The sequence below is a fragment of the Parus major genome, chromosome 5 (assembly GCF_001522545.3).
Source record: "Parus major isolate Abel chromosome 5, Parus_major1.1, whole genome shotgun sequence".
Classification (NCBI taxonomy): domain Eukaryota; kingdom Metazoa; phylum Chordata; class Aves; order Passeriformes; family Paridae; genus Parus; species Parus major.
Genome location: NC_031774.1, coordinates 3,842,346 through 3,866,414, shown reverse-complemented (window position 1 = coordinate 3,866,414; position 24,069 = coordinate 3,842,346). Strand labels below are relative to the sequence as shown.

The 24,069-nt window shown below is 41.8% G+C and overlaps 1 protein-coding gene across 6 annotated transcripts; it reads right to left on the bottom strand.

The window, feature by feature from the left end:
- Nucleotides 1–1,087: 1,087 nt before the first annotated feature.
- On the bottom strand, nucleotides 1,088–23,955 carry KNL1 (kinetochore scaffold 1). 6 transcript variants are annotated; one of them, XM_015632139.2, is made up of 27 exons: nucleotides 23,777–23,854; nucleotides 22,461–22,578; nucleotides 22,028–22,099; nucleotides 21,145–21,184; nucleotides 20,869–20,928; nucleotides 20,564–20,625; nucleotides 20,055–20,110; nucleotides 19,678–19,717; nucleotides 19,139–19,176; nucleotides 18,758–18,810; nucleotides 10,275–14,507; nucleotides 9,800–9,944; nucleotides 9,629–9,696; nucleotides 9,404–9,502; nucleotides 8,293–8,408; nucleotides 7,972–8,062; nucleotides 7,372–7,488; nucleotides 6,460–6,547; nucleotides 6,034–6,102; nucleotides 5,632–5,671; nucleotides 5,421–5,522; nucleotides 4,845–4,945; nucleotides 4,523–4,591; nucleotides 4,282–4,391; nucleotides 3,664–3,782; nucleotides 2,440–2,562; nucleotides 1,088–2,333 (listed from the first exon to the last, which is right to left on the bottom strand). In XM_015632139.2, exons 3-27 carry the CDS (start codon nucleotides 22,060–22,062, stop codon nucleotides 2,228–2,230), a joined length of 6,180 nt encoding a protein of 2,059 aa, XP_015487625.1. In that variant the 5' UTR covers nucleotides 22,063–22,099; nucleotides 22,461–22,578; nucleotides 23,777–23,854; the 3' UTR covers nucleotides 1,088–2,227. The 6 variants fall into 6 exon arrangements, with proteins under 6 accessions (XP_015487625.1, XP_015487623.1, XP_015487624.1 ...); XM_015632137.2 differs by having other exon boundaries at nucleotides 22,028–22,082; XM_015632138.3 differs by lacking the exon at nucleotides 23,777–23,854 and adding an exon at nucleotides 23,513–23,625 and having other exon boundaries at nucleotides 22,028–22,082.
- Between the last annotated feature and the right edge of the window lie 114 nt (nucleotides 23,956–24,069).

The following is a 24,069-nucleotide window of genomic DNA, read 5'->3' as shown; positions in this document are numbered from 1 at the left end:
GGGACATGGAGCGGGAACGGGGACATGGAGCGGGAACGGGGGCACGGAACAGGAAAAGGAGCATGGAACGGGAATAGGGACATGGACTGGGAACGGGGACATGGAACAGGAACGGGGACATGGACCGCAGCCCCGGGGCACCGCGGCCTTCCTTTCTAACTCCCTTTCCTTCCTCTCTCCTTCTTGTATTTTTGTTTTCTTTTCCCATTTTTCTTACCCTCCCACCCTTTTTTTTTATTTTCCTCCTCTCTCTCCCCCCTTTTCTTTTTTGCCCTTCATTTCTCTTTTCCCTCCTTTCCTCTTCCCACCCTCGCTTTTTCTTCTCCTTCCCCGCTCTTTCCCTTTTGCCTCTCTCTCCTTTCCACTATTTTTCTTCGCTTATTTAATATCTTTTTCCTTTTCCCTCTTGAAGCACAGCCCTGTGCCCCCATAAATCCGGCAGCCTGTGCAATTCCTGAGCAGTAACAATTCCTCAGCCAGAACCCAAGAACGAGCAGCTGGAGATCAGGACACATCTAGAGCAGAAGTTGGAATTCCTCACTGGAATTGCATCCCTTGACTTTGATGGAATCCCTCTACCTTGAGGCCTTGCTGTACACAGACTGGAGCTGCTGATTCTTTGGACATGAAAGTGAAGTTTTCCATGATTTTTTAAAGCTGGATAATGGAATAATTTCTGCCCAAGCTCCTTTTTTCACTGCTACAAATGTGTGGCTTCACCTGCTACTTTGATTCAATATTCAGAGCAATATAATAAACTACACCAAAAACTCACTTGAGTCTTTACAGAGATTTATGCTTTAGTGTGTAAATCCACTGAAAGAAAAGAAAAACAGCCTAAAAAGAGGTGATAACGCTCCTGGAAAACTGCAACAGCACTCTCTGCTAGTTAGTGATGCACAGGAGAATGGCCTGGGGAAATTCAAAATTCCAGCTATAATACATAAATTGAGAATGATTTGGGTGCTATCTTCCTAATTAAAATAAAATAAATTCTTGTGAAAAGCCAGGTTATAGAAAACCAGCACTAGCAAAGGCAAGGAAAAGAAACCATATTATGAAAAGTCTTCCCAAGTATTTAACATAATTATTTCAATATTTTGGATTTAATTTAGTATTGAATTTTCAATCACCAGTTTAAATAGAGCAGCCCATACTCCCCATTTGAAACAGGAAGAGTGATAAACCCAATCTTTATTAAACTTCCACTTTTCAAACAGACGCAAACTTTGTAAAAAGATAAAATGTATAAACACTAAAATACAGGAAAACATTTTTAAATTCAACAAATTTTACAGGGTGCAAAGATTTGCAGCTGCAGAACTGAGAGCTGAGCCAGGGTTGGTGCCTTGGCTTGGCAACACAGTCAGGGTGAGATCAGTTCCAACAGCAAGACACACATAATACACAAAATTATACACAAAACCAAGCTACAGATACTCCCAGGTTTAAGGAGTTCAGTCTCCTTGCTAAAATTCCATGGCATTCTGAACTGGGACAGTGCCCCAGCACCCAGAGATAGTGCTGGATGAAGACAATGAATGTCAGAACTAACTCCAGCCAGAGAATCACAGTGATGGCTTTGAGGCTGTTGCATCCCAAAGTCTGTGGGCAAGCACAGGGAGTTTTAGCCTTAATTCCAAAAATATTTCTGACTTTGGTGACTGGGGTTAATTGCTACAGATTAATTGGTTAATTAATCAGGTGCAGGGATATCATGTCTGGCATGGGAGGGGTGGCAGGCGATGGATAAACAATGGACATGGTGGGATCTGTTAAATTGTACGTGGTAGTGAAATAATGACAGCAAAAGTAAATTCCAGTTGTAATAATTTAGAGAACACTCATCATTGCTTTGTCCAAGAGCTCTTTAAATGACAAAATTAATGGGCTATGGCAGAAGAATATCCATGCTTGGAATGACCATCCAGTCATTACTATCTGTGACAGGAATGACCACCAGTGACTGACAGAAGATAAAAGGCACCTTGAACGTACAAGGGATCCAGGAATTTCCTTCTTCTCCTCCTTAGACACCCCTGCTTTTGTAAAACTTGTGGCCTGCACCAAGCATTCTACTTGATCTAAGCCACACGGATATTAAATAGGCAGGAATACTAGAGCTGAGTGGGTAACAGCATTCCCATTTCAGGGAGACGCAGCAGGAATTCTAAACTCACAGACTACTCATTTTGACTGCTTCAGTCCTGCCTGTGCATCCAGTAGATCATCTGGGACCCTGGAGCAGATCCTGATGGATCAAGGTGACTATTCTCTGCAGATAGAGGTGACCAGCTGGAACTCTGGAAAGAACAGCAGCAATTTCCTTCTCCCTGGGGAAGATAAAATTATTACACGTGTTGGAGAGGATCCCGAGTGTTCAATCCCCCATCCCTACTTTGGAATGGGGTTGCATGCAGCAGTGCTTTGTCAGCTCACCCAATATTCCCAGTGTGGGTTTGGACCCTGAAGGGAAGTGCAGCAGATGGGTAATCATGAGAGAGAGACAGAGTCAACTCAAACTTTGCAAAAGCCACAGAAGAGGAGAACAGAAGCTTCACCCTGTGGAAATGAACACAAAGATCCATGCAAAACAGTCAAATGGGCTGCTTCCACCTTAAAATTAGTGCCAGGAATAGAAGTAAGTGATGTCACTGATGCAACAAGTGCAGTAACTTCTAAAGATTTCCAGCACAGACCCACAGGAACTTCAGGAAGAAGATAAAAAAGGCTCCTCACACTTCATCATTTCAGAATGCAACCCTCCAACTTCCCCCAGAGAAAAAGTTAATGCACACATAATTCACAGAACCATCCAGAAATTATGGGAGAATGGAGGCTGAAAATATGTTCTCTAGTTAACATAAAACATTCCCAGGCAATTAAGGTTTTCTAATGCTTTAAGTAGGACTGATTTGCCTCCATTTCAATGGGCTTTTTGGCACTCTTGCAAAGGGAGCTACAAAATTAGAATAACCTCTGGAACAGCACCAAGGTGGACAGAGCAACTTAATAATTTGACACTTCTTAATTAAAGATATGCATCAATAATGGGAGGATGAGGTGAAATTGTATTTGCTTTGTACAGCTGGGACATGCCACAAAATCAGGAAGTATCAAGGGAAAATGGAAAGTAAAGAAAGTAAACTTCAGTTTCAGTGCATCCCTCCTTCCACAACTGATTCTGCTTGGCTGAGGCAAACACAAGACTAAAGGAAACAAAGCCCTAAGCTAAAGGAAAACTCTTGGCTCTGTCTCCTTAGCATTGCTACAATTTGGCCTAAATGTTTAAGAAAGGCAAGTCAAGCAGGAAAAGGGCAGGGAAGGAGAACCTGTCTGGTAGTCCTAAAATCAGTGAATTCATGAACAGCCTAATTTCCATGCACTGGGACACTTCAGTGCAATTGTATGAAAATAAATTAAATTGCTCTTAAAAACAGCTCCATAAAATGTCACTTTTAAGAATACCAAATTGAAACTATTTCAGTGTATTATCTTCTGATTAGCTAAAATCTCCTTCCTAAGGCTACTGTGAATTCCATCTTATAGAATCACTGAACAGCCCAAGTCAGAAGGGACCCACACAAGGATCATCAAAATCCAGCTCCTGACCCTGCACAGGACACCCCAACAATCCCATCACCATTATCTGAATTGACTCACTCTGTGCCTTTGATATCTGTCTCCAGGAGATGGAATTTTGCACCCCACCTCTGCAGAAATTCCAACTCCTCGCCCAAGATTTTGCAGCGACTCACCACCAAGGAGATGTCAAAGAGAGCCTGGGGGAGAAATCACAAAAGCAACATCAGCACTCAGGGGGTGACAATGTGATGCCTGAACACACAGCTCATCCTAGAAAGCACAAAAAATAAACATGGTTTAACTGCTACCTCAGTTTGGATGGAAAAATGGAATTGTACAAATGTGCATTTTTTGCTTTAAATTTGTCCTTTCAGCTTTGCCAGCAGCCACGCAGGAACACAAAAGTTTGGCTTGGCAATTTAAACCTACATTATTTAGGAGGCAAAATGGCCTTCAGCTCATTTTTTTTCAGGCAAACCCCCCATTTTTTTAATAAAGTTCAGCTTTTAGGACTCCTGCCTTCAGAGACAAATATTTCCTGTCACACCTCAGAGTATTTCAGAAGCAAATTTTGATTTGCATTCCTGAAGCTTTCATTAAGGTGCTTTGGTTCTCAGCTCAGCTCTATTTTCTCTGTTGCAGAAAATAGTAATTGGATTCTTTTTCAGAGTCTTCTAAGTTTCCCTGGAGCATTACCTGGGGCAAGTACAACAGTGTGGAACACTTTTCCTGCCACCTTCCCCGACTTTCAATAAACTGGAAGATGAGTTTTTGGACTAAACACGAGGAGGGTGGAGCTTGTTCCTCTGCAACACAAAAGAAAACCAGAAATCTTTGAAAAGCCATTTCATAAAGCATTAGAAAATCAAGCACATGTTTAGTCTTCCCAACAACAGATTAGCAGGGTTTCTACTTTCCCACTATTCAAAAATCTCACCATCTAGGAAAGATTCAAAGTCCAGGCTAATGATGCTTCTGGAAGGACGTGCAGCGAAAAACTCACCATCTGAGAAAGAAAGTCAAAAAACCCAGTTATTTCCATGCTTACTTCATCTTCAGAAACAGACATGCATTACATACATTTCTGAATTTTCATATAAAAAACATATTCAAAGCCACTTCTCTCAGCTTACACACTGTAGCATATTTTCTATTTCCTATTTACTTTCAGAAGATCTTTACAAATACAGGTATTTCAGGTTTCTACTCTCTAACATTGCAAATTCATAAAACACAAACCTACCCATTTTGTGACTCACCTATTGAGGGTCCAAACACAACTGTGAGCATCACAGAATCATAAAGAAAACTAAAGACAGCTTGCTGCTCACTCCATTCCATCAACTCCCACTCAGTGAAGCTGAAAAGGGGGAAAAAACCCACTGTCACTCCAAGTTTCAACCAAGCAACCCAAACAACTTCCTGAGGGACAAACATCAAAGTATTAAATGCACTTGCAGCTCCTACCACATCATACAGCAATGAAATTTTCCAAAGCCAAACAGAGTCTTTCATTCCAACAGAATATAAGAATCTGTTGGGAATGCAAGCATATTACCATAAATTTTATATAAATGTCAGTTTAGTGATTGAAGGAGAGTTGGATATAGAAAACCTGATCACAGAGTACCACTGCAAAGCTGCTAATGGGATAACTGCCTCACACATGGAAGTTCTCCAAGGCTTTATTGTCTACCTTAGGCTGCAAGGAGATGGGTATTCCAAGATTTCCCACATCAAATAACAAGGAAAACCAAAACCAAACACATTCATGTACAAATATGAGGCCCCAGAAACAGCTATTAAAAAATAAAACCTGGAGGTGTTTTCCTTACTCATATTTCTTCAGGATTTCTAGGCAGACCCTTTCAGTATTCTTGAGCTTTTCCATCTCAGCCAAATCAAGCTCATCCTCAGCATCCATCTCTGACAGTTCTCTGCAAGGATAAACCAATCTCATGAGATGCAATACAGTGATTACAAACAGATCAAGCCTCTAAAATCTGAGTGTGCACCTGATTCCTAAATCCTTTTTTGACATCTTACCTCAGAAGTTCCTCTTCTTGGGCTGTGATGCTTTTCAATTCTAAAGCAAAGAGAAAAAAGGAAAGAAAAGAAAAAAAAAAACATGAGAGAAAAGAGCAGTACAGGAAGTCCTAATTTGCTGTGGACTCACTGTTCTTATGGAGTTAAAGGTTATAATTATTGGACAATAAAGTGCTGAATATGACAACCAGCACACACTCTTCAGGTAGCAAGTTCTAAATTCCCTTTTTCCAGGGAAAAATCAGTCCTTTTCATTCTTTAACACCTATGTAATTAGCTATGTGCAATGCAGGAAAGAGCCTGCATCCCTTTCAGAGTAAATGCATCAGGGTGGGGGTAGAGTATCGCCCTCTCCAGGTTCTAAAACACCAGACAGAAAGTGCATTCAGCTGGTTCCATTACCTTTCTGTATGTTCTGCCCTCCTGCTGTTCCAGCACTGCAGCCATCTTCCTCTTCATCCCAAAAAGAATCTGTGGGAAAGCAGTGTCAGGTCTGTGCAGAACTCCTAGATTCAATATTTACTTTTGTTTGTGGGCTCTAGAAATCCCAGCACTTCTAAGTTAACTAAAACCTCAAAAAGTGACAATAACAAGCAAAACTGGTTTGATTGCACTGTTTTAGAGTTGCTACTGCACAATTTGATTTCTACTCAAAGCATTGAAGGAAAAGAACTGAAACTACAGAGCATCATTACACACTAATGCCAAGTTCTGACTGCAGCTTGTATCAAACAACCACAAACACAGAATCCTGAACTGACCTTTTAAAGAGCAGCTCTGCAGAAAAAAGAGAAAGCAGCATATTGACCACCTCTTTGAAACACACACCTGATTCCACAGCAGCTATGGAGCTCTCTGCCTCCTTCATCCAGTCATCCACCTTTTCTATTCTTGATTGGAGCTTTCTGTATTGCTCCTAAGATGGGAAAATTGTACTTGAGTCACTGATACCATTTTAAAAGCTGATTTTTTTTTCTGGGATCACCATGGGGCTCTTTGTTTGCTAATTAATTAAAGCAGCTAATGAAATCTGTCATTAGAGGGAAGAGGCAACTGACAAATCATGGGGGAGTAGTCAATAATAAGAAATTACTAAATGCTTACTGAATCTAGAGCTTTAATATGTACACATCTTTCATCCCTGTCACAATGCATTCTTTGTCATTTATAAGAGAATGTCATTTAAAATTATAAATGACATTCTTTGTCATTTATAATTTTAAAGGATTTTAATGATCAATTGCAAACCCCTGCCATGAGCAGGGACACCTTCCACTACCCCAGCTTGCTCCAAGCCCCATCCAACCTAGCCTTGAACACTTCCAGGGATCCAGGGGCAGCCACAGCTTCTCTGGGCAAACCTGTGCCAGGGCTTCAGCACCCTCACAAGGAAGAATTTATTCTTTAATACTTGCTGCTACTACTACCTACCTACTTACTAACACTGGTATTGCTACAGAATAAATAACTCATTTTTGTGGTGTTTCCTTTAATACTCCCATTTCTCACTCTGTTAATCATCAAAACTCTTAGGCAGAAGGTTCCTACAAGTTTTCCTGCAAGAAAGTCACTGTCCCAATGTTATATTTACATATAAATAAAAGGGAAATGTATTTATAAGACAGAAAATTCCATGAGAGTACACACTTTTAATAATTAAGCACCCACACATTTAAAGACATTAAATGTGGTAGAAGTGATTTTTTAAAGGTAAATGCCTGCAATCCTGTGGTTCCTTACCTCAGCACTCTGCAGCAGTTTCCTGTACAATGTCTCCTTCTCACTGTGAGACAAGATTTTAGCCTCTTTGGTGAAACAGGATTTCATCTTGTTCAGTTCTGCTCCAAACTTACTCAGCTGTGATGAATGGGAAATACAGAAGAGAAGGTGAATGGAAATATAATCCTTCCTGACTCTAGTTCAGCACCCAACCTCAGTGATACCCTATGCCAAACTGATGAATTATGAAAAATACTGTGTCTCTAATCAGTTTAGACTCCTTTTCAAGGAATAGATCTTTATTCTTGGCATTAGAACCACAGAAAACAAAAATCCCTTGATCTGCCTTCTCAAGCCTTGTGGGATACTTCTATAAATTTTCTGGGTTTTCTATGCAGTAACTATGGGTCATTTGTTTCCCCTTTAGCATATTTCAAATGACACATTTCCTTGCATTCTCCTGGCATGCTGGAAGTTCTCAGCAGTTTTCCACTGAGAAAACTATTTTGTCTTGTTTCACCTGCTGTTGATTTGTGACCATTCTGGTTCTTATTTGATGTGAATAAATAAATTAACCTCACTTCTTCATTACACACAAACATTCTCTCCATGCACCGTTACCTCTTCATCAGTGCAGGTTCTCATTACTTCCCACAAACTCCTGATCACGTTCACCAAGGGCTGATCCAGGACAGTCACATGTGGTTTTAACCTGGAATATGGGGGGGAAAAAATGTTGGAAGTCTTGTTGAAATTTCACTGACCGCATAAAGCAGCACCCGTTGATATTTATACAATTCACTTCTAAATCTGTAATAAATGACTAACTATATTTTTACTTTTCCTGTATGTAATGTGCTAACTTTCTTCAGGCCATTTCCATGGATCCAAAGCTGAAAAAATGGAATTACTGATAAACTGTGTGACTGCAAAACCACTCACTCCGCTATTTTCCGAGACAGGTCCTGGCAATCCTCCTCATAAATCCTCAGCTTGGGCCGGTGGACATACTGGCTGTAGATGAGATCTTCTGCAGTGGGAGGTGCACTAACTGCACACTGAGGAAAAAACACAGGGAAAAGTAGGAAGAAAAAAAAATTTAAAAAAAAATCCATATTTTTCAGAAATAGTAACTTCCAATCATTTCAATTCTGCTTTCACACCTTGTGTTTCCTCACACCAGAGCACAGGCTTCCTTTTGGGACATGTGCCTCATCATTAGAGCTCAAAAAACTGAAATTAAATATTACTGAAAGAAGTCTCCCTTTTAGATGAAGACTTGAAAACATGTGCATGTTATGCAGATAACAAGAATGCTCCCCAATAAAACAATGCTTCATTCAAAGTTATGCTTAATTCAGAATCAAAGCCTTAGGGAGTCTTATGGAGATTTATTCCTCAAATAAATATAAGGGGGGTACTTCAGCAAGCTGCCTGTATAGTAAAGCTCATAAAAAACTGACATGAATTACTTGCAGTCTTTCAAATAAAGTTTTCAGGGGCTTTTGTGGAGATGGTGTCTGTTTTTTATCAGCCACTAGTCCACAGCAGGAGCATTATTTAGCCTGATGAATATTTAGAGACAACTCAGTAGGACTAAATTTGTAAAATAAACTGTAGCTAAACTGGGAGAACCCATTTTAAATTAAAATGGAAGGGATTTAGAAGTCTGACTTCTGTTCTGTGTTTCTTCCCTGTTTTTCAGGTGAGGAAATAGAAGTGTAGCAAGAGAAGCATTCCTAAAGGAGAGAGTAGAACAGGCAGGAGAAGCTCAGAGCAGCTGCAGGCAGTAGTGGCTGATGGATACAGTGAGAAGATAAAGTGAAAAGATCAGACTGATCTTCTAATTCTTTCAAATTTATTGTCATTAAAACAAATTTAAAAAGCAAGAATTAGCATATTTATCCCAGAACAGTAATCCTGATTATATGGAATTCGGTGAGGACATGGAAATCTGTTCTGATTTTCATTTAAAGACGTTTGAGTTGCTAAAAATTAAGACCCAAACTAACAAAGGAGAATTATTGAAGGTAAATTATATTGTTGCACTCACATTGGCTGGAAGCTGGCTGTGCCTGGGCTTCTGAATCACAACATGGACTTGAAGAAGAGTAAAAAACTCCCCAACTGTGATAGCACCATTCTGGAATTTCTGTACATTTGAGGAAAAACACACAAGTAAGTCCATATTTCAAGACAGAATGTTGACTGGTGTATAAACACAGGAGTTTTTTTTCCTGTTAGGACAGGAAGTTCTGTCTTCCAGCCCTGTCCATACCTCCCATAAATTTTCTTCACAAATGCTGTCCGTGAGAAGCTGGGACTCCACATGACTGCTGCGATGGACTGGGAAAACAAAACACAGGGGGAGGAATTGGTGGGGTTAATAACATTCTTACAGGATAAAGAACACAAAAGTTTGGGACTCTTATCACAAATGATCTCTTACTTGTTGATTCTATGTCAGCCTTCACAGAATCCAGGGAGCTGCTGGTGTTGGCAGGAGGACACTCAGAGCTTTTAACTGAGCGACTTGGAGGTTCTCCAGCTTTATCAACTTCTGCTTGGTCCTCAGGCATAACATCAAGAGTCACCTAATATTATCAAATTTTTTGGAAATAAATTAATATAGTTATAGAAAACAACCTAACTGAATCAGTGGTTTATTGTAGCTGTTCCTTAAAAGGATTAAAGGGATACTACGCAGAGAATTGGCAAACCCCTCATTCAGCCTGTGTTGCACACACCAACCTGATTCTTCTAACTTGGCAAAACAATAAAAACCACAGGGAATGACACAGGAGAATGACAGCAAGCTGGTGATTATGAAAAACAAGAAAACCATACTAATAGATCCACTTACACCCCCAAAACTTAAGCCCTGCTGGTATTCTCATATCCTTACAGTTAGGGACCAAGCTCACCTCCAAGTCTTGAGAGGCCCCAGCATCCACATGTTGATCCCTCCTGGCCTTCTTTGGGTTTTGAAGAACCTCCCCAGTTTGTCCTAAAGCTCTTTTTATGTTGCAAGTTTTTGTCTCCTCAAATGGAGCCTTTTCAGAGTGGGGGGTTTGGTTTTTATTCTTATCATCCCAAGCGTCTTCCACAAGTTCAGAGCTGACAGATTCATTGGAATCCATTTCCTCCAGGCACACAGGGAGAAATTCTTCTGCTATGAACTGAAAAGGACTGAAGTTCTGCCTGCTGGACTTGTTACCTGGGGTTTCACTGGTGTTTCCTGGAACTGAGGCTTCTACTCTGTCTGATTTTGTATTTATGTCTTGTGCAGTGGAAACACGATTTCTCTTGTTTGGTAGTTTAGGCTGGAATATACCCAGAGGGATATTTATTCCTGGATATTTATCCTTAGGCACCATTCCTATAGGATCAGCTCCAGATTCCAGACCTGTGTTTTCCTGTTTTTTGGGATCAGAGAAGTTATTAGCTTCACTGACAGTGTTTTTTCCCAACCTCGGGGTATCCTCTGGCTGAGCTGAGGAACTGGGCAATGGGTCAGAAGAAGCAGTTTTAGAAAGAGAAACAGATTTCCTTGACAAACCTATCAGTTTTGAACACACACCTAAAATACCTGAAGATGCTGGTGGAAGAGTGGGATGTGCCTGATCCCCTGAACTGTCACAGACCAAAGGTTGCCTAGTTGGTTCAGAGTTTATTTGAAAGTCTTTTGGTGGCGCCTCCCCTTCACCTGACAGCTCCTCATTTTTCTTGGATTCCTTGTTAGCACCTGGAATGAGGTTTGCTCCAGACAAGCCCAAATCTGAATCTCCACGTTTAGATGAATCCTCTTCCACTAACTGGTTTCTCTGAGTGCTAGAGGATTCTGGATGACCCTTCCAAGGATCTGATCCCTGCATGGGAAAAGCAACACAGGATCCCAAGCTGCCACTTTCTTCCCTGTGATCCCCAGGGCCCTTATTTGGGAACTCAAAGGATACTCCCTTTGACTGCAGTTTTTCTGGTGGTCTCAGATCCTGCTCCCTGCTTACAGCGACAGAATTATCTGTGGGAGGGCCATGATCCTGTGGTGCTCCCACATCCACAGTACTTTCTCGAAGGGAGACAGAATAAACAGAATGTGGTGTTGTGCCACTGGGGAGCTGGGTAGCTCCTTTCTCACTAGGAAATGCTGTGTCTGACGAAGCAGAAGAGGGAATGCTGGCCTTATCCTTAGGTTTTGTGGCACATTGTGAGGAATCCATTTCACCTCTGCAGGGCACCAACCCTCTGTGCATGTGCTCTGGTGGCTGCTGGGCATTTGTGTGAGGCACCTGCTGGGCCTCAAACCCACGGATGCTCTTACTGACAGCAACAGTGTGGGATGCAGTGATGTCCATGTCCTCCTGGTCGTGGGCAAACACGATGGTTTTGTCAGCAGGAATGGCTGGGATGGGCTGGATGTGCTGTGCTGTGTGAATTGTGGTGGTTTCCATATCCTCAGCCGGAGCAAAACTGATGGTTCTGCCACCTGCAGCCTCTCGCCCGCTCAGCTCCGCCGGCGTTGTCGTTGTGGCCCCTTTTTCTAAGGACAGAGTTTCATCTCCCCCTTGACCAAAGTATCCAGGTGCTGCTTTGTTTTGTGACAAAAAAATGTTGATGTTGTAATCTGGAACCATCGTCACACTCCTGCCAATCACGTCCATGTTTTCACCGTGGGGAAACACAACAGACTTTTCTCCAGACAACTGGGAACTTCCCTTGGGTACCTCAGATGTCCTGGCCCACACTGGCTCTTCTGCACCCCTCTGGAGCAGCCCATGAGCTGAGGGAGGAGTTTTTAAATCCTTTCTCAAAGAACCTGTTTTACCCATGGAAAAATGTCTGTCAGAATCTCCTTGGGTTGGCAATATTTTGCTTACTGCCCTCACAGGCTGGGGTTTCTCTTGCCTCTCTGAGTTTTGGCCATCTGCATTTATTCCTGTCCCAAACTGTTCATTTCCTCTCATTCCAGAGGGAGCAGGATTGTTACTGAAAGTAAATGAACCACTTGGAGCCAAAGCAGTAACAATTTGCTTATCGGTGCTCATTTTCAAGTCCCCACATTCCTTTGCCGCAGTTTGACTCACGATATCCACACCACGACGACTGGAAAATGGGAAGGGCTGGTTCTGCAGCTGCTTGGATAGTGCAGCATTTTGATTGTAATTATTGGATTCTTGTTCTGTGTTAATAGGAGCAATCTCAAAAGCAGCAGGATGAGCTTTGGTTATGTCCATGCTTTGATCACATAAAAACATGCCTGTTGTGTCATTTGTGGAGAAATCTGAGAGGCTTGGAAGGTTTTTTCCCAGAGGCTGTGGTACAACTTCTTGGCTTTGCAAAGACAGGGATGCACTGGTGTTAGTGACAACATTCTCGGGGACTCCTCTGTTTTGCTCTTGTAACAAACACATGTTCTTAGCACAGGAACTCAGACCACTTGCCTGGAAGTTGGTTTTTCCAAGCTTCTTATCAACCATTATCATCTGAATATCTTGAGCATTCCTTTCCATAGCCTGGCTCTTTTTAATATTCCCATCAATATTCCTCACTTCAACATTTTCCTTGTCCATATCTACAGAATATGCAGATGTGTCACCTTCAGTGACATTTCTGTTCTGGCTCTTTCTTGGAACGATTTTACAGAGCATTTGTTTCGGTTCTGCTGCTACCCCACTGCTTTGACCATCAAAGAAAACAGTGTGGCATCTTGTTATTTCCATTTCTTCCTGCTCAGTTACATTGGAAAAAGCAGATCTGTTACCCAGGAAATGAGGCTTGCATGTGACAGCGGTGAACACTGCACTGGGATGTTCATTACCAACACTCATTTCACCATCCTTAACACAGGTTTTAGCCAAGTCCATGTCTTCTTCTGCGAATATCACTGTCTTCTCACCTGGAAAAACGAGCTGGGTGTTTGCAGAGGGATCAAACCTGCCAGGCACCAGATGTGTGTATGAGCCAAACCCAGCACTGGCTGCAGCAGGACCACAAGCTTGGGACACTTTTTCCACGAGTCCACCTGGGGCTGAAGGCAGTTCAAGTGCACTGATTTTAGAGGGCCCAGCAGTAGGATCATCTCCAGGTGCCAGACCCTTTGGGATGGTGCCACATGCCAGGGATCTGCTCCTTGGGAGCGGAGGGTTGGTACTCACTGGCTTTTCACAGCTTTTATGGCACAAACTGTCCTTTTCTGTGATGCTAGCATTATAGATGATGTCTGTGTAATTCCCAGTCATCTCCATGTCATCACACTTGGAAAACACAACAGTTTTGTTCCCTCTGAAGACGGTCTCAGACAAAACGGATCCCTGGATGGAAGACAATGCCCCGGCTTCCCATTTCCCAGCTCGCAGCTCTCCTCTGCCTTCAGCATTTGCTGCTTTTCTGTCTGCACAAAGCTGAGGGTCCTGCTGAACACTTAAGTCGTGATTAGATGGTCTCATGAACACAGAACTATCTGACTCTGTGGGTGGGAAATCCTTTTGGAAGTTGAGACTTTGGTTCCCGACAGTGGAGAGGGCAAAGGACACTTTTGCAGTGTGACTGGTTGTCACGTCCATGCCCTCGTCTGCAAACGCCTCGGTAACATCCGCACACTCCCACTGCTCTGGTGGAACCTCACTGACGCCAGGGAATGGAATTTTAACATCAGCTGCCTCACATTTTGTCATCTCCATCCCACCTTCTCGGCCTCGAAACACTTTTGTCACATTGCAGGTGTCCAGCAGCTCATGGGAATAGCCAAATTCCCCAGACAGTTGTGTCACATCTCCCGAGCCTTGGGAAGGGACACAGCAAACACTGTCCTTGTCAGCTCTCTCAGCAGGATTGTTTGACTTCAGCCTCAACAGAAATTCATTGAAATCTATTTTTTTCACAGTAGTGGCTTCCTCTTTCTGTTCCAAAGAGGGGCCTGGATGGTTTGTGGGGTCAGAGAGCAAACTCAATTCCTTGCTGGTTTCTACCTTCCCCTGGCTGGAGTTTAACTTAGCCAGGAAGGAGGTGAAGTCTATTTTCTCGGTTCTGTCAGCCTGCTGGGCTCTGAGGTTCCGTGAGATAATGGCTGTGTGACTGGCTGTCATCTCCATCTCATTCTCCTCTGAGAAGAGGAGGGTGGTGTCCATCCTTGGAGCGGTGTGGTCCACGTCATGCCACTGAAAAACAGGAAAAAAAAAAAAAAAAGGAGAATTCAGTGACTGGCACTTAAAACAAATGATCAATGGTTTATTCTATTTAAAACAGAAGTCAGGTAATGTTGACTAATGTAAAGTCCTAAGGTTTTAGCTCTGTGTTTTTTTGGTTTTTTTAACCCAACCTGTTAATTTCAGGCCTCCCTGATAAGCAGTAACATATTTGAGGAAAGGACAATGACTAAATGATGCAAATATACCATATTTAAATGGATTTTAATGAAAAAATGTGTGTCATCTTACACTTCACATCTAGCCACATCTTAGCAAGCACAGATCAATTACTGAGGCTTATGGATCAATATTTTTTATTCTCTACATGATTTCCACCAGTTTATTGTCCACCTGCTCCAAAGCAGCAGCACCATGCTGGATATTTCAAAAAACTTTTTCACCACTGATAAGGGAGATTTTAGTCTCTTTAGCAGAAAACACTTACAGTTTTATAGCTGTGGGGGGAAAATTGTAATTAAATATATTATATTTTATCAAGTATAATGAATATATTTGTTTCCAGATGATAAATTCTCTACATATGGTGAGTCCTGGCCTATGGAACTGCTCAATGCCCATTGTGTAAGAAGGAGAACTGGAAAACTTATAAAAGTCTGCAATCAGTGGTGGCCACTTTACATGCTGGAAGATCAAGAGAAGTGGCCTAAGGATGGAACCTTGCAGTATAATATACATTGCAATTAACATTGTTTTGTAGAAGGAAAATAAGTGGGATGAAATTCCTTGTACACTGGAAAAGGAAAAGAAAGGCAAAGGGTTGAAAGAGGTGTTGTTTTGTGTGCAGCATGGGACAGAGGTGCTTAAAGTGCAGGTGAGAAGAATAGGAGGGTGATTTAGAGCTGATGGTTGCTTTGTGGAGAAGAATAAAGGGGGTGAATCATGACTCACCAGGGAATATGGTTAGACACATAAGGGAGTCTTGGAAAAGTAGACTGGAACAGAAAGAACATTTTAGGGGATAGGAGGATTTTGGTCTGATTGTGGAATGCACTAAAAGGCAGCAAGGAGAGGGAGATGCCAGGGAAGTTCTGATGGCTCCCCTCCAGCAGGTAGCTGGGAATTATGGTCCAGTAACCTTGTTTTTAATAGTGGATTTAATGTCATGGAGAAAGGTGGCAGGAGTTTAAAGGGAAAATCTGGACAGAGTTGCTAAAGTGTTTGAAACCCTAATTAGGACTCAGGACCCCCCTCACTCAGAAACAATTGGTTGATCATTATAACAGTTTGTGACTAAAGTATACTTTAGTAATTTGTATTAATTAGTGGCTAAAGTATATCTGGCAATTTGTATTGTGAAAATTAGTGTCTGAAACGTATTTGGCACTTTGTGTAGATAGCTGATAGCTGAAATGTATTTGGCAATTTGTAAAGAAAGGGTGCATTGGAAAAAGGAGTGTCCCCAAGCCAGGCAAATCAAACAAAGAACCTAAACCAGGCTCTTCAAGTTACCAAGCCCAAGACCTTAAGTGAAAATGAAAAACCCCCCTAAAGGAACCAGGGGAATCATCCTCAGCTGAGCCCTGTTACATTATTGCTGGGAATAAAAAGGTAAACTTTTTAATTGATACAAAAACAACTTATTCAGTAGTGAGTAAGTGCAGAGGAAAACTTAGCTCAGAACCTGAAAGTGCTGTGGGTGCAACAGGGAGGAGAGAGAACAGGATTTTTTTTACAACAACTACTACTTAAATTAATAAAACAGTGGGGAAACACCAATTTGTATACTCCTGAATGCTCAGTCCCCTTGTCAGGAAGGGATTCACTGGGAAAATTGGATGTTCAAATAACTTCCTAGGATGAGGAAATACAAATTGAAAGACCAGAATCAAAAGCCATCCAGGCAAAGATTTTTATGTTACAGGAATCAGAAGAGCTGGACAAAATCCCAGAGGAGGCAGAAAATGCTGTAACCCTTTTGGTATGGGCAACTGTGATGCCTGGATGATCAAAGGTGGCCAAATTTGTGAGGATTACTCTCAAACCTGAAGCCAGACTGGTAATGCAAACCCAATTATCCTAATAAGTCTGAGGCAAGGAGAAGTTGGAGAGACTTATAAATTTTTTTTAAATATTGAAAGAATATAAATCAGAATATAACACATTGGTATTATCAGTTATAGATTAGTGCAAGATTTAAGGGGCATTAATGAAAAATTCCTGATATTCATCCAGTGGTAACTCATCTGTACACACTCTTGACAGCACACAAGATTGGAAAGTATTCTGCCAGCAACCAAGACTGAAAGTAAGTGACTCAATGCTACTGTATGTCTGCTACATTTATTAGAACAATCTGGATACGGGGTGTCAAAGAAAATGTCACAAATTAGCAAAGAAGCAGTAATATATTTTAGTTTTGAGATCTTGCAGGAAAAATAGAAGCTTGGGAAGCAGCTGAAATGAAGCCTTTTGCCAGACTCCAGAGCCAAGGACCATGAACTTTCCTAGGTAAAGCTGGATGGTGCCAGTTACGGATTGCAGTTTTGGGGTACTGGCAAAACTTTTGCATTGTCCTCCACCAAAAACACTTTGTTTGGACTTCTGAGAGTCAATAGTGCCTGAAAAGCCCTGAAAGAGCCTTAATGCCAACCCCTGCCCTGGGAGCCTCACACTTGAATCAAACCATTTGAGTTATCTGTGCATGGAAGGATGTACCTGGCACACCACACCACAGCTACAGAAAATCCCAGCAAGTGATTAGTAAACTCATATAGGTGAGTAACTGTAGCTCCAAATTAATGTATAAGGTAAGAGAACTAAAACCATCAAGAAACACTTCAGGAAACATTGTAACTAATTCATAAAGGAATATGGTAAGCACAAAGATGACAGAAATTAAGATCGGTTACTGAAAAATAAGTAATTTGTCTTGCAAAATCATCTCAAGGAAGGAAGGCCACCTCCAAGGCTAGCAAAACAGAGGAATTCACCAGGTAATTATTGGCAAATTGAATTTGCAGAACTGCCCAGGCAGAATGAGGGGCTGGTACATTTTAGCATTTTAGTACTTTCTTTAGATGGCCAGAAACTTTTCCATGCCACACCAACAAGGCAAGGGAAGTCTCAAATTTTTACTGAAATTAATATGATACCATTAAAATTGACTTTTGTAAGCTTTAAAAGGTACGTTGTTACCAAATCACTGGGACCAGACTCGTCTGTACATCCTTTCCAACCAGAAGATCTGGTGCTCAAGAGAGCCTGGAGTTTTGGGCCAACCCAAGAGAAGTGGAATGGACCATATCAAGTCCCCCTGGTGACCTACACTGCATTCAGAGTGGAAGGAATTGGACCCTGAGTTTATCACATGGGGGTAAAACAAGCAACCACACCTTAAACATGGCACAGACAAGACTGACTCACACCATGGAGCTTTTATGTATATATATGCAAATCCTATTATTTTAAGATAGGATATGGCTTTCTAAGGAAATATTATTTATTAGATCTAGATGAAAATTATAAATAATTACGTATTTATAGTAATAATAATAATAATGGAACTATATTCTTAATTTCTGGGAAGGAAAACGTAGTCTTAAAATTAGTGCAAGGTTTTGGCAAATTACAGAATGTAACTTCTGTAACATGTGGGACCTTACAAAACAGATTAGCTTTAGACCTATTACTGTTACACAAACAAGGAATATGTGGTTACTTGAATTTAAACAATATTTGTTGTGTGCACATTCCAAATGTGACAGTTAAATCAGATGATAAAAATAAGATAAGGACTGGTTGCTGCATCTAGCTGAAAGTAAACAGTTAAACAAAGTATTTAAAGAACTTGTGTTTTCTCTGACTGGTTAGTTTGCCTTACTTTTGCAAAATATAATTGTGATCCTATGAATAATTATGACTATTATACTTGCCTTAAAAACTTACATTACTAAAAAAAGTAAGTGAGGCTCATGAAAGCTTGCAAAGAAGATAAGAATGGAAGAACTAGTTCATTACTGAGAAGTTATGAAGGAATTTCAGAAGCAAGACTTATTTATGTTGCAGTCTAATGCCTATCAGATTAGGGCACACTTATAGACACACAAAATATAGAATATTCACTTTCAAGAGAATTTTATATGAACACAAAGGCTTATTTTTTAGGCAGTTAACATTTTTGATCTTTAGTGCACAAATTCTTGTGATGTATTTTGGACACTGGTATTTTCAGCACCAAAAAAATCAAAGCCTTCACATACCTCAGTTGGCTGCCCCAAGGCCTGGATGGGGGCATGAAGCAAAGTGTTCATCCCTGTGGAAAGAAAGAGAACACTCCAGGTTTTGTACTGTTTGCTTATTATTTTATCCACTGAGCTGAAGCTCAGTGTGCTGAGTAAATAAATACAATTAACCCCAAATATATTCTGAAAAATATTTTGATTACTCCCTTCAGCACCTCAAAGGGCCACCCAGACTTGCACATCAGAATCCTTGTAAACAACTTCAAGGGACAAAGCCCATCCAGAGAGAGCTCTCCCAAGGCAGGGAGACTGCTCCAGGCACATTAAAATTTCTCAAACATAATCAGTAGCTTTAAATAAATAGAGTAATTTAGTTATTAAATCTGTTTTCAAACTCACCAGTGATCTCACAAGAAACAGACCCAGGGTCTTCATTCCTACAGAAGGTGGGTTAGAGAAACCATTTGTTAAAAGATTTCAAAGAGAAGCCTTGCTCAATAAACTGAAGAGGCAGAGAATTGTGTTGCACAGAATTCTGTGGCAGACCTCACATGGGTCTGGGCAGCAGATACCAGACACTGCTTATTTGTCTTCAATATATTCTAATTTGAGTTACAATCTTATTTTTCCCATGAAATTATCTATTATACCACAAACCACTGTTCAACATACAGTGGCATTTTAATTTTTAAGTGAGAAGAAAAGATTAACTCTTTTTTTTCCATAGAATCTGTGGTTCTGTGAAATTCCCCTTCTCACATACAAAGTGTCTTGACTGTTATTTTACCTACAAGTCATTTTAATTTTACAGATCCCACCACTGTGTTTTATCTATAAGAACTCTGAGGCCAGACTAACACTTTATCTTTTTCTGAGGAAAATGTTTGGTAATAATAAACATTGAATAATAACAAATCTCTATCAGGCATGATACTTACTGATTGGTCAAGGTATCATCCTTCTCATCTGCTGAATGCCCTAAAATTAAGAAAATGACCACATTACAATATGAGAAGCATGATCACATATGTACTTGATTATCTTAAAAGTTTTGCCCAACCCACGTGATTCTGACTCAATAAAACATTGAGACAAGAGTGAAATGCACAGAAAACAATCTTCTGAAGTTCTCACTCTTGATGTGTCTTCTTGTGGCAAAAACTCTGTGACTGAGGAGTTTTCAGCCAGGCCAGGATAAAGAGCTGACCATGTTGTTCCTTCCCCAAATGGAAAAGTTCTGATTTCTTAAAATCAAGCTAAACCCTTGTTGCTAATAATCTGGGAAGCCTGTCAGGAAAAGAAAAAGGAGTTTTACCTGTATTTTCTGTTTCTGATGCGCTGTTCTTAAGATCTTGCTGGAAGACTCTGCAGCTAAGAACAAAACCACCAGTTTTTAAAAACACAAAACCATCTCTAAAACCAAATACAAGGAAAAAAAAAAAAAAAAAAGACAAGCAGCACTAATTTAAATCTTTTCTCTTCTTCTTCGTTCTGAAACGAGATACCAAAAGCCAGAAGCATAATGAACCCAGCTGTATTTTTCAGGGAGAAGATGCCATTATGACATTTAAGATGTCTGAATGGAAATTGAATGTAAAACAATAATTCCCAACTATATTAATTTCACTGAACTGGGCTTTTTTTCAGCTGGGAAGAGAAAATGCATAATGGCTCTCAGGGTTTAACCCAACTCGATATAAGACTCTTCCTGCTGCTTGCAGTCATTTGTGATTACTCAGTGAGGACACTTTTAGGGGGAAGGATTATTCCCTGCATTTTATGGCTGAGGAAGGGATGTAGGTGTGCACCCTTCAGCTCCCTCACTTGATGGTGTTGGCGAAGCTGACCCTGCGCGAGCTCCTCCTGCGTCTCTCTACATGGATGTCCTGCCAATAAAAAACACAACGAGGTTGCTTCCCATGCCAGGCACAGCTCCCCAAGAAACACAAAACCAAACTAAATGAATTACTATTATTAATAAATAGCTATTATAATTAATTATAGATAATACTAAGTATTAATATTATTATCAGAAACGGTGCACTACAACCACCCGCGTTACCCCAGTGGCACGGTTTAATCAGCAAAACGCTGAAGAGGATCGGTAGGAAAGGGCTTGATAGACCTACCTGGGTCATTTCGTTCCCATTTCCTAGATCATCCAGAGGATTTCGTGGAGCCTTTAAAATCTGAAAGAAAATACAATAGCTGCAACTCCAAGAGCTGGTTTCTTGGCTGAAGAGAGTTTCTAAGAGTCAGCAGTGCCCCAGTCAATCCTCTCAGTACAACAGGCTCTTTTGGAATGCTTTTATTCAATCCCCAAGAGCAAGCAAGTTCCTCTTCCAGGAACTTTCCTTTCCCCCCCTCACACAGTTCTATTTCAAGGAATGCTGTAAGTTACTCACAGAGGACAGTCGCTTCCTTCTGATGTGCTCCGTGTTATCACTGCAGGGGTAAAAGGGAAACAGGTATTGATGCCTAAAGTTTTCAGCTTTTATGTATTCTTCATGTATTTGCAGCTCTGTAGACTGTTAAATGCTTCAGTGTAACTTCCAGTACTTTCCCACCTTTCTTTCCAACAGTGAACAGGCACTTATTGACACATTCCTAATATTTTGTTATGTCTTGCCTGTTACTTCTCCAAGGACATTTTATTTTGCACCATATAATCATAGGCATAATAAAATGGGTAGGAGGGCAGAACCCAGGGGGCAGATTACCTAACCAACTGTTCCTCTCATTGGCCAGATACTCTAATTGCCCAATCCTATCAATTGTAAAGCTCTAATTTGGGGCACTGTTTTTCACCATGTTATGTACCTGAAATCTTCCAAGTAAAGGTTTGCTTTCACATTATCATTATATAGCCTGAAAAAGTTGGTGTCCTATTTCCAGGCATCAGTATGAAGGTACAAAAGTGCACCAAGGTACATTTCCTGAATGGTCCTGCCATGGGTTTGAGGTTAATAAATGGATTTCTCTGTTATTTTTACAAGTGTGAAATTAAATAAACAACATGCTTGGAACAGATTGATCATATCAGCACTAGTTCCCAGAATAATTTTTGGAAAACTCAGCATATTGCCTCCCCCCAGTCCCATGGTCAGTTCATCTCCTGACAATCCATCACTATGAAATCCCCTCACCAGACACCAAAGAAACTCCCAGGTCTTCTTCACAATGGAAAACACATTTAATTCAAGGGATGTTGAAGCACATTACCAGAAGTTTTGCCTCTAAAGGGCCATATTTGTACCACAGAAAAATTCTTAGAGGATTTCAACTCACTTTTCCACAGCAGGGTCTGTGTAAATCTTGTCCATTGCTGATGGATGTGCTTTTCCTATGAAAAAACCCTTCCTATTAAAAAAAAAAATCCTATAATATTCAGCACCAAAATTCAAAACCATTGATGAGCCTCAGTAGGAAAACTACATAAACCCACAACTGGCTATTTGCTTTTGATGCTGGTTTTTTCCCTCTCCATCCTTCTCTAGTCACAGAAATGCTCTGAAATACAACAGGCCTCTCAAGTCAATGTGCTCCTGTTATATTCACATCAGACATATTTCCTATTGTATATCATACTAGAAAACAGCTGTGCTAACAATTTAAGTATTACTGGTTAACTGACCTTTTATTTAAAATTAAGATTCTAGTAAATATTGGGAAATAAACGAGATCAAGCCTTATCCAAGACAATGTTTGTTCTGACACGTACCAGCCATTTTCCCTCTCACTCTAAACTGAATTTCTGGTATTTCAGCTTGTGCCTGTTGCTTCTTGCTCCTTCTCTAGATACAACCAGGAGAGCATGGCTCAATTTTCCTAAAACACTCCTGAAAGGAATAAGAGGAATGTATTTTTACAATCTGGCCTAAGCCAGAGACTGATAGGTGAGTTAAGCAAAAGGGGGATGTTACTTATGGACACCAACTGTTGCTTATCCAAGGCCCTGCTAAATTCCTGGACTTGGAGAAAAAGAACAAAGATAAAAAGAGGGGACAGGGGCGTGTACATTAGAAGAGAGTCTGTACTACTCAATTTGGAAAGTGTGTATCTCTCAAGTACCTCAGCCAATGGGGAAATGTGAATTAGGATAAAAAGGAGGCTGCATCCCCCAGAAATTTGAGGGACTCCATGGAAAATACCCATGGCCTCTCCCATTATTCACGAATAAAGCTACAAGACTCCTCTGTCTCCTTTTTAGACATACACCTCTAGCATCATGAATTTATTTGCCAAATACAGGGAACAATTTTTTCCCAATATCCCATCTAACCCCACTCTCGGTCAGACTGAACACACAAAGGCAGGGACAGGGAAGATGGCTGTGGGAGATAAACCTGGAGCTCTAACAGCCTCGATCACTCTGCTATTGGGGATATTAATCTGAAATTCACTTCCCGACCACCTTCCTTGACCGTTCTTCCCTAATCCTGCTTCAAAACCCTCTACAATCCTTGAGGGACGAGGGGTGAGCTGAATCGCTGTGCTGATGAAACCCACCCCCCCCTTTTTTATTCCCTCGTTTGACTCTGGGAACACGGGAATCACTCCGTAAGGCTTCAGCCCATCCCTGCCCCTCCTCGGCCTCTTTTTTCCCCGTTAGGATGAGCCCACAAAGTCCCTTTTTCCGCCTCTTTTTGTCCCCGCGCCCTCGCTTTACCGCCCACACAGCCCAGGCGCCAACCACTTATCGACCACAAACCCCGCATTAATCACTCTTTCATTAATTACACCACACGAACACGTTCCCCAGACATTAATTACCTCGGATCGATCCGCACCCCCCTTATCGGAGGAGGGGTTCCCCACACGCTCCGCGCCCACCGCAGGTGTCACCTGCCTCAGCCCTCCTTCCATCCAGCCGATCCCGAGGCCGCTCCCGGGGCAGCGCCGACCTTCTCCCCCCGCCTTCTCCCGCGCTCCTGCCCGCAGCACCCGCCCCGGCCCCTGCCAACGGCCGCCGCCGCCGCTCCCGCGCTGCCCCGGCGCCGCCTCCTCCTCCGAGCCGATCCCCTCGGCCACTCTTACCTCCCGCTCGGGGCCCTCCGCTCCCGAATCCCGGTTTCCGGGTCCCTAGTCCCGGTTCCCGCTCCCCGATCGCCGCCGCCCCGTTCAAATCCAACCGCCCACCCCGCGCCCGTGACGACACATTGGCGCCGTACGGGATGGCTGCCCCCGGCTCCGTACAACATGGCGCCCCCTTGTGCCGTACGACATGGCGGCCTCCGCGATTCGCTCCGCTGCTGCCATTTCGGTGTCTCCCGCTGCCCGCACGCCCGCAGCAGCCGTGATGGGGATGGCGCGGTACTGCACGAGCTCCG